The sequence below is a fragment of the Vanessa tameamea genome, chromosome 11 (assembly GCF_037043105.1).
Source record: "Vanessa tameamea isolate UH-Manoa-2023 chromosome 11, ilVanTame1 primary haplotype, whole genome shotgun sequence".
NCBI lineage: Eukaryota > Metazoa > Arthropoda > Insecta > Lepidoptera > Nymphalidae > Vanessa > Vanessa tameamea.
The window spans coordinates 7,751,964-7,763,419 of NC_087319.1; the positions used below are offsets into that span (position 1 = coordinate 7,751,964).

Below are 11,456 nucleotides of genomic sequence, written 5' to 3' on the forward strand. Positions count from 1 at the left end.
CTTCAATTTCCTCACATACAAAACTTATTAAAGTAATGATCCAAATTGCAATGAATTCCAAAACTTTTCAACGTTACCTTTATCGATTAGCATTTGAAAATTATGGCTATTCTTTTCAAAAACGATATTATACATTTTTTTTTATATAAATTGATTGTTACTTTAGTACCTACAACGTACTAAAGTAACAATCAACGATTAAAGTTAATTAGCACCACAAGTTCATTTTCCGCCAAAGTGATTTTATTTCACGTCTTGGTTAAGAAAAGCATCATGTTTTACGTCTACGTACCACAAAAATTTAAAAATTTTAATACGAAATCACATTCGAAAAGAAACCTTACGACACTGATTTAACGTCCATTTACAAATATTTAGCAGCAAATATATCTCAGCGTTTTGTATTAGGTCGTTGGCTTTTGAAAGAAATCTTGGCACACGTTAGTGATTTCGTCAGAATATGAATTTGTTAACCAGAACAATCCGGGCCTAAAGTTTTTGGCAGGTAAAAACCTTGAAAGAAGACTATTATCTTACATTTCGGTTAACAGGCTCACTATAATATGAACCTATTTTATTTTATCTACAAAATGTTAAATTAGTTAGCTTAGTATATTTAGTAGAAGAAAGTATATAATTAAAACATAAGAATACATTTAAATTTTTATATGTAGGTATATACAGATATTACATGCCTCTGTTTTTGAAAAAAAAATCATTTTAATTTAATGAATAATATTATAAATTAGTGATTACTGATTATAATTTCTATTTACAAAAATAACTATTAAATTATTATTATTTTTAGACTTTATGAACATTTTGCAGTTACCTACAGTCTTATCGCTTGCCATTGTAACCAATTGCCATTCTAATTGTAGATTTGCTTTTGATAGAGAAATATAAACTGTCCGTCTTAAATCTTAAGATATGCATTCCTTTGCGTATAAACGTAATTCTTAACATCAATAATATAAATTAAATAAAGTATTGAAATAAATGATTTTTACATAAATTTAAAAAAATTCTGCCGTTCACGTCTTTGTAGTTCATAACTAAAGTTTTCTATTATTTTTAATAAATAAAACATGAATAATGTAGGCACGGACTACGGACGTTGATTCTGCTTCCTTATTTTATTTGCTATTATGTAAAAATACCGCCTATCAAATCACTCAGACGCGTTAATTAACGAGGGTAACCAAGCGAATATAGAAAATATTCTTAATATAATTCCTTTAAAATGTAATTATACATTTTGATGGAAGAAATATAAATAGTAATATTAACAAAAGGTCATTTTTAAAAATAAGTATAACGTATGGATTAATTAATGACAAATAGAAATGATCCTATTATAATGCTTTCCTTTTGTCGTGTGTGCACTGCTAAAAGGTAAGGACACATTTAGTACTATATTTTCAATAAAATATACTCCGAAAACAGTCTTGATGGTTTAATATATTTAAATATATGTATATGATGTTGTATAAAACTAATTTTAAGTCTTTGCTCTCAGATAATATCAATAGAAAGTTATTGTTTTTTGTACATTATAATTTTTTTTAATTTGGAATCCAGAAAAATTCATCATTAGTTCATTAAAACTGTTTTAGTATTTTTTAGTCAAAATAAAATAAGTGATATTTTTAATATACTAAATTGTAGTAGTCATATTTGTCTTCCTTTTGTAGGTACTCACTAGGTCATTTATTTTAGGATGTTGCGTTCTATTTAATCACCTGGATGAATCAATTCCGCTGATTCACTTATTTCAATGCCGCTTTGTATAAAAATACCCTTCAAATTGTTTCTTTGCCAAAATTTGCAAATCGTATACAATTAAGTGTTTTAATTTTGTATATTGCATTAGCGATAGTTTGTTGAAGGAGGCAAATTTTAAAATACTTATTACTTTAATCATTATTTTATTGACTGTCATCAGTTAACTAAATTCATAATCGTATTTCTGTGATTATACACAATAACTATATATTATTTTGATTTTGCGGTGCGCCCTGGAGTAATTCAATTCAATTCCTAGTTTAATGGCTTTTAGTTGTGCCACAGGGTACAGATTATTTCTCCAATGTCACGTAGGATGGAGAAGACACGAATGAGATTGATCGGTATGGTTGAGATAACAAACTCAATTAAATTTTAAAGTCAAGTATAGTAGTAGTAATTTCCTTGTTAATCCGTAACCTATAACAACACAAACATTAAGGGTTAAGAAGACTACAACCTTGAGAATCGCACGCACACACTTACAAAAACGGCAAGTCCGTGAACTAATAGTTAAGCGAGGTAACGAGGTTACGCCCAAATATTCTAATAGATGGCGCCAAACCGAGCGAAGTAAGATCAATCATAAATCTCATAAAAAATAGATAGGACAACAGAATTATTTTTATTTCTTTCGATGTTAGTTAACAAATGATTATAAAATAAAACTGATTCAATTAAACTTACAATATTTTTATTTATATTTTGTATACAATAAAATAGACAGTTGGTTTTAACCATTTTTTTCTTTTATTTATATTATTATACCTACTACAATTAGTTCTTATACTAATGATATAACAGCCCGTTAAATATTAACAACTCATTAGTAAATTACTAATTAAGATTTAACAAACATAGTTTGGTGAAATTAGACCTTAAGCTGTTACTAGGTACGTACTTTAAGACGCGACCTCCGATATATATTAAAATAATAATATACTTTATTACAGGTATATAAGGAGGGTATTTGTGTGAGCGTTTTCATCTTGACACAAACACTTCTCAGTATCTTACTGGTAATTCTCATATTGTTATAAATGGTGCGCTTGACATTTCAATAGATCAAAATATTATTTCAATAATACCAAAAAATAAGAAATAAATAATTGTTATAAAAGCTACGTGAAAAGGGTTTTTTAAAATGGATATATGTACTTGTACTAATCGTAGTGATATTGATTCAGCCTCATCGATGCCATAAAATTGTTGCAGCCTAGTTGTATTTCGCGGATTTGCTCGCCGTTTATCTCTATTACAGACAAATAGGGTTTACACTTTCGAATTTATAAAATTAATATAGAATTATAGATAAATTAAATCAGATTTTCCTTTAGATTTGGTTATTTGTTCGTTGCGCTAATTCCAAATTTATAAGTCTAAGTAAATCATTTAAAAATAAAGTAATTATTTAAACATAATATAAGCTTATAAATACCAACCTAAATTACAAGGAAAATAAAATACATTATTTATTAAAAAAAATAATCAATACTTAGTCGTTAGTGTTATGGCAATTAATTTGAACAGAAAGATCAATCCAGAAGCATAATAAAAAATACCGAAAGGAATTAATACAAGACAATTCCTATTATAATTTGTGCACAACTTTTCAGTTATTGTCACCGCTTTTGTAAGTAAGGAACTAATTCGATGATAAGGAATTATTGTTTGTTATTTTAATTAAATTTTATATACCTATGTATTTTTTCATTTATTGTACGTTATAACCGAATGCATTAAATGTATACATCGGATTATGTTGCTATGCCGTAGTGCCACCTTGCTACGGGGCGACTGATCTGTTTTACTATTTTGAATCTTATGGTTTGTGTGATACAAGCCACATTATCGTTTAACGTATAACATAACGCAACTCAAGCGTCGGCCTTTACGATGGAACGTTATCGCGGTCATTGTTCCGCGTGTAGAAAGAGATACATGTTTAGAAGTAATATATACGTCTGTCTCTTTCTCTTCGATTCATGATCCCACTGAAATTTTTCATGGTAATGTGCGTTATAGTCACAGTATACCTATACAATAAAATAAAGTGTAGCCTGACGTCTCCTATAGTCAAATACATAATTTTTCTAAATTATAACAATAATTATTTTGTTTCCGCAATCTCAATGACAATTTTTGTAAAAGTTACCTTGTAATGTGTAAATTAAGCCTAAGGTTTAATAAACAATAACTCAACAATATTAGCTCTTCATCACACTGTTATCAAATAAGCTATACTGATGAAATTAATTTCCTAAAGAAACGTTTTAGAAACGCTGAAATTTGAGATTAATTTGTGATTATTTACGTTCCTATTCTACTATATTTAAGTTGTAATTATTCTGTGTTTTTTTTATAATGATTGCACATTTTTTTCCATCTAATAAGTCGCAAGTGTGTATCATATATTTTTAAAACGCAACCATCAAAGGATATTTTTCTCTATAATCTATTAAATATTTGTTGAAACATAAAATTATTAGGGCAGCAAAATATTTAATTAATTGTGCCCTGTGGTACTGACTTTTATAAATTAATCAGTTCGCAAAAGAAAATAATATATCTTGCAACAATCTTATTTCTATTGATCAAATGAAGAAAACGTTAGGTGACCAATGAACGAAACATATTATATGTGTATATTGTTTATAGTAACGAAATTCATTATTAGAAATATCAAAAAATATTATTATCATTATATTGAAAAGCCATTGTTATCCAACTGTCAATATTTCATCATCGATAATAATGTCAATTGCTAAATTTATAAGGTAAGGGCCGAGTATGCAATGTGATACGCCATTCGAACTGATTTCCTTATTTCTAACATTAGAAATTACGAATTCACATACATACAAACATTTAACACCACTCGGTTACGAATTTAGAAAAATCCTTTCTTAGTACTTACCTATTATTAATTTATCCGTTCCATAAGTAAACCTTCTCGGTAGGTACTTATAATATCTGTCATAGGTTTCGGTTGGGTTAGGTTCGTATTAGAGATGACCACATGGATTGGCTGGCCGAATACCATCTAAACCAGCCTATCCACTAACATTAATTACCCAATTGACAAGACTACTGGCTAGCACATAAAAAAACAGAAATCACAAATAAAAAACCTTAGAACTAGAAAAATCTAATTTTTAATCATTAAAATGCAAATTTTCCTGGAAATTAGAACAAGCAATGTATATTAAGACTACTGAGCTCAATCAAAATAGTAGAAAGAAATATCAACAATAAAGATCCTATTAACAATTATTTAAATATTAACAATTAAGTAATTATATTAAATAGTTAATTTTTTAAATAGGTAAGTGAAGAAAAATGTTTTTGTTGTTAAATGGAGTTGCGAGTTGGTATCTCTAACCTACCTATAACGATTAATAAAATACTTAGTGCTCAACTAATAAAACTACCCAGGAAAAAATTTTCAAATTAATATTGGAAATAAACAACAAGTATAACAAAGGGAAATTATTTTATTTTGTGTAAAAAAGTACATCAATCGGTACATTTAGCATACGCAAAACGCAAATGCTCCAGTAACGCCCGCCATCTGCCGTCATAAATGAAAACAAAAATTTAGAGTTGCCACACTTCAAGCTCTTCAATTAAATTGGTAGATTTTAGAAAAAGCTTTTCTAGGATGTGATTGCTTTTGTGTGATATATTAATTAGAACTAGAATATTGTATTTTATATAATTATTACAAGTACTTTACATAAAATTAGACATTTTCTTTTTTAAACTAAAAGTAAAGTACTTCTTCGTTTGAAAACAAATTATTAGTCGTCACCTTATAACAGTTTAATTTTTTAAGCATATAAACTAATAAAGGTCCATAGACCATAAATGGCATTTTTATATGTATAATGAAAATTGCCTGTTTAAAATTAATTGTTAGATTTTACAAAATTAATCATTTTCAGGATACAAACATTAAAATTACATTAAAATTCATGATATTCCCTAGTTGTAAAATGCAGACTTAACTTGTAAAATACATAAAATTGAAACATTGACACTTTTATCCTATTATATTTTCCTACTACATTAGAAAACTTTGTAAAACTAATATAGTTGAAATTTATGATTGTTTCTAAAAATTACCAATAATTTAAATTTGTAAATACTACATTATAGTAAAATTGTCATAGTTTTTTTCAAGTGACAGGAGGAATTGCAACGCGGTATCAATTACGTAATAAAAATCCGAAAAAATAAGTCATAGACTCTCTTAGTATTGTGTTAGTCAATATAATAATATGTCAATGTAAATTAAAAATATTTTGAAAGATAGTTTAGGAAACAAAACTAATAATAACAAATTCAAATAATTGAAAACTTTCCATACCTATTTATTTTTATACTAATTATTTTATATTTTTTGCAGAAGAGGATACCTAGTGTAGGTATATAGTATTTTCTGGGTGTATATTATCAGTTTATTTTTTAAGTTTTTTCAGTAACCATTACCGAGAAAAAAGGGATCAATATAACTCTAATAAAGCAATTTAATCCGTGCCTTGAACCAGCAGGGTACCGGTCTTACTTTGGTCAATAGAGAAATTCATTCTCATTATGCATAAAGAAATGTCATTTTAAAATTAAGTGGCCTTTTCTTAAATACTTTAAGTACAGTAAAAAATCGCTTTTTTATGAAAAATATAATGATAATATCCTAATACACGAAAACAACTTACAGTTTAAATTATTCTTTTCTTTGTTATTATATTTTGTTAAAGTACAATTCGTCCGAATTGTACTTTAACAAAATAAACAAAAAAGATAAGTTCTTTATTTTTAATAACCAGGTGAAATTATATATTAGTATTACAGAATTTAGTAGTTTTTATTTAAAATGGTAGCTATTAATTCTTTCATATAGCAATATTCTCAGAACTGATCGCCACCCGTGAGCAAATCGTTCGCTCGATCTCGCTCTGTCGATCGGGTACGGTAGTGGAAGCCATTTTATTCTTGTGAATGTGACAAAATATTTTTCGGATTATAACGAATTAGTTGAATCGTGTCAATGTGTGCCTATAATAAGTGTCTTTTGTGACGTGCATACGTGCTTTAAAAGTTGATGATGTACGTGTTCAAAATCGGTTTGTGTTGACCTGCCCGTTTCTTAGACGGACTTCAGGCAGGCATCGATTAGTGCAGAAGGCAGCCTATATTACGGCGAATAGAGGCACTGGAATAGTTTGTGGTGTGCGCCATGGGCAATAATGCTGCCACCGCCAACAAAAAGGTGGATGCCGCCGAAAGCGTCAAGGAATTCCTTGACCAGGCTAAGGAAGATTTCGAGGAGAAATGGAAAAAGAATCCTACCAACACCGCCGGACTGAATGACTTCGAACGAATAAAAACGCTCGGTACTGGTTCATTTGGGCGTGTTATGATAGTACAACATAAACCGACAAAAGAATATTATGCTATGAAAATATTAGATAAGCAGAAAGTTGTTAAATTGAAGCAAGTCGAGCATACGTTAAACGAGAAACGTATCTTGCAAGCAATTAATTTCCCGTTCCTTGTAAGCCTTAAGTTTCATTTCAAGGACAATTCCAACCTATATATGGTCCTGGAATATGTTCCTGGTGGTGAGATGTTCTCACACCTTCGTAAGGTTGGCCGATTTTCAGAGCCTCACTCGCGATTCTACGCCGCTCAGATAGTCCTCGCATTTGAATATCTTCACTACTTGGACCTGATTTATCGGGATCTTAAACCAGAAAATCTTCTGATTGACTCGCAAGGATACCTCAAAGTGACGGATTTCGGTTTTGCGAAGCGAGTTAAGGGTCGTACGTGGACGCTTTGCGGTACCCCTGAGTACCTCGCACCCGAAATTATCCTTTCGAAAGGATATAACAAGGCCGTAGATTGGTGGGCGCTGGGCGTCCTCGTTTACGAGATGGCGGCTGGATATCCTCCTTTCTTCGCCGATCAACCGATACAAATATACGAAAAAATCGTCTCAGGTAAGGTTCGCTTTCCATCGCATTTTGGCTCTGACCTGAAAGACCTTCTGCGTAACCTCCTGCAGGTCGATTTGACGAAACGTTACGGTAACCTAAAAGCTGGAGTAAATGACATTAAAGGTCACAAATGGTTTGCTAGCACTGACTGGATAGCTGTCTTCCAAAAGAAGATCGAAGCACCATTCATCCCCCGCTGCAAAGGTCCTGGCGACACTAGCAACTTTGATGACTATGAGGAGGAGGCATTGCGTATCTCATCAACAGAGAAGTGTGCGAAGGAGTTTGCTGAGTTCTGAGCACATAGTTGGAGCCTGCATGCGGACACCCCCGTGAGTAGGTGTTTTGTATTAGTGAATCTTCCATGACACTGGTCGTGGGAAGGTAATGAGTGCATCTCTTGTGGGTAGCTTTGGGTGTACATAGACTTTGAAGCTCCCCAAGCTGGCACCCCAGGTGTATCAAATTTGAAATATAGGTCAAATGAAAGTAGAACTGATCCAGATATTTTTTGTGGCATTCATTTTCTTAGTGCCCGTTCAATCTGAAATATGAACAGACAAAGCGTGTAGCTCCCTGGTGATATTCTTTGAGAAGCATACTGCTGATAGTGTAGTCGAGTGTAAACAGACCTTCATTGTCAGTAATAAGTGTTTTTTGGTATGTAGTTTGCCTTTGGTAGCATTGGAATGTGGTAAGCTTGATTCTTTTTTAAATTGTTTTTATGAATTCATACAAATTGTATATTTATCAGATTTTCTTGTGGCTTATTTAGACTTATAGGTCTTCACTATTATACCTCTCAATTTTAAATAATATTGAAATGCATCACTTTATCGTGTTTAGATTCAGTCATTAATTAAGTCAGCTATTGAAATAAATATCCTAATATGCAGACATAAAGTACTAGTATTACTTGTGCTGAAAATTCATGTTGCTTTTTTCACTTTTTTTTACTAAGTGAGTTAATAGCTCGTAAGTAAGAAAAGCACACAATGAAAATGATGAAAAAATTATATTTATATAACCTTGCTATAAATATAATAAATTAATTAGATCAATGTTATTTTGTGAAAGTTTTAATTTTTGACATTTTGTTATTGGTTTTATCTTAATATAATATTGTTAAATCAGTTGATATTTTAATTAAGGAATTTACTACTACATCAAAATATTAAAGAGATTAATTTATTGTACTTTTATGTAGTTGTGTTCATTTGTGCAATTTAACCTGTGTTTGTGATCTGATGAAAGGATTTGTTTGGGTATAAGTGTAACTACATAGTTCCTTATTTTGTAGATTATTATCATATGTGATTGTCATGCACACTGAAAACCAGTTTTGATGATGTTGCATAATCTGTATATTGTTAGCATCAGTTGTTGAAAAGCAATAAATTTCATACTGTTTATAATACAGTCTAGAGAAAATATTTCCCTTGTAGAAAAACTCTTATACATAAATCATTAAAGTAAAAAAAAAATCAATGCCATTTGTAGACTGATGTTTTCAATAGATAGATTTTTGAGGTGCGAAAAGTCACAATTCTGATGTGCAGATTTCACCAATCATTGTGGAGGTTATGATAAAGTTTGTTAGCTATTAGATGTAGGACTTTGAATCCAGGCTGTACAAATAATTATCTACCTAGTTATTTGTAGAGAATAATAATACATTGTGAAAACATTGTTCACATTTGTGTTATAGTCATTAGGTTAAATATCCTGGGATGGTTACTTAACCAATATTGCTTGTTACAAATTCAGCTGGATAATGGAGGAAATATAATATATATATTTGGATTAATTTAAATTTTGTACATTGTAATTTAAAAAAAAATAATGTAATATTATGTATGCAGTTCTGTCTATGAACATAGTGCATCATAAAATAAGGGCTAATTTATTGTAAGTAGAATTGATCATCAAAAGTTCCAAAGACTATAATTATTTTAGTTTACTTGTGCTTGTTCATAAAAAATGAAATAAATTAGCCCTTAATGCAATGAATTTAGCCTTTGGTTGCACTAAATGACATACCTAGTGTATGAACTTAACAAAAGCTGCACTTAGATTGATTACATTTTTTTAAATATATTAATGTCCATTATAACTATGATGTATGGATGATGCTAAATCATATCAACTCGTTATCATTAAATATTCTGAATTTATATTAAATAGTGTTTGTCCATCACCTTATAGTTCTAGTGGGATAAATTGCTTTTATTACAAACTTAAATTATTGCCGCCACATATAGAGAATTGAAAGTTACATAAGTGTACTAATTTATTAATCAGCAAAAAAAAATTTTGAAAACAATGTCTTATCTGGTGAAGCACCTGGGTTATAAATATTTATATATTTAACACATTAAGTTCTATGAATGAAGTAGTTCTATTTGGTGCCATAAAATTGCTTTTAAACCTTTTCTCATGTAAATAATAAATATTTATATTTCTTATATTGTATTTTTTTATTAATTAAATCACCATATTATTGCCTGACTAAAAATGGCATGTATATTAGCAGTTGATTTTGTTACAGTATTAAGCTATGCACCATCTATTAAGTGATAAATAGACTCGAATTAGTTATAAGACTAAAAATTGTCACTGTTTCATTACTAATAACCTCAATGCAATATTTTGTTTAATTGTAAGATTGTCAAGATTTCAGAAAGCAAAACTAATAAAAGAACACAATTTTATTACAATACTGGATGAAATTTTTTTTCTCTATCTTCAAAATATTGTAGTTCAATCTCTTAATAATCTAAGATTTCTTTTGTTGTTCATGGGATTTTAGTATCCATTGTCTTTGTATGAAATTGCTAGCTTTTTATGCAACAAGTTATTCACCATTTGGACATTGTTTGTCAAGGTGTTTCTACTTAATTTCTAAGATCATGTTTAAATTTCACATTATTGTTAATTTTAGTGGCAAGTGATTTTTTGATCGCATTATAAATTATATATGAATTATGATGTGTACCTTTCATAATTGTCATTGTATATAACTAGAGTGATTGTGTCCCCAATAAATATTTAGGAGTTTTTAACATCTGCTTGAATACCTGCAGATTTTCATTCCATAAGCTTCACAGAGTGCTCGCCATCATTGTCTCAGTAAATATTCTAATGTGAACATTTTAAGGTCACTTTGGATATTATAAACATTAGTGTGAAAGTTTGAGTATTTGCGAGCAGTCTTTTTATATCTGTGCGTATAATTAATATTCAAATGTTCACGTTTAGATCTATTATATCGAGTGCCTATAGCATTGAGAAGTTCAAGTGTAAAAAGTCAGTTTCAGTAATTATTTGTCACCATGTATTGATCTTCCATAAAATTACGATGAAATTAAAAATATCGATGTAACAGTAACAAATTGTTTCATTATTCTCTTTCAAACTTAAATTTCGCTTGCAGCCTGGCGCTGGTTATTCTGATGTAAGCTGAAGACGTTAGCGCGGTATATATTATGTTGGTATGAACAGTTTTGTAGAGCACTTTTGGCAGGCCTCGGCTAATGCACGTGGGGCGACTGCTATAATGTGCGGCTTCCTAATAAAGCGGAATATTCCGACAGCAACTCGTCTGCCAAACGTGACGAATTGTAGGTATAGTATAAAATGTACGTATGAATACGATTCAAGTAATTATAA

General features: G+C 29.9%; 1 protein-coding gene across 1 annotated transcript; it reads left to right on the plus strand.

Moving 5' to 3' along the window:
• Positions 1 to 6,702: 6,702 nt before the first annotated feature.
• LOC113402500 (cAMP-dependent protein kinase catalytic subunit 1) lies at positions 6,703 to 11,179 on the plus strand. The gene has a single exon (XM_026642778.2). The coding sequence runs from the start codon at positions 7,025 to 7,027 to the stop codon at positions 8,084 to 8,086; it is 1,062 nt and encodes a 353-aa protein (XP_026498563.1). The 5' UTR covers positions 6,703 to 7,024; the 3' UTR covers positions 8,087 to 11,179.
• Positions 11,180 to 11,456: the final 277 nt, after the last annotated feature.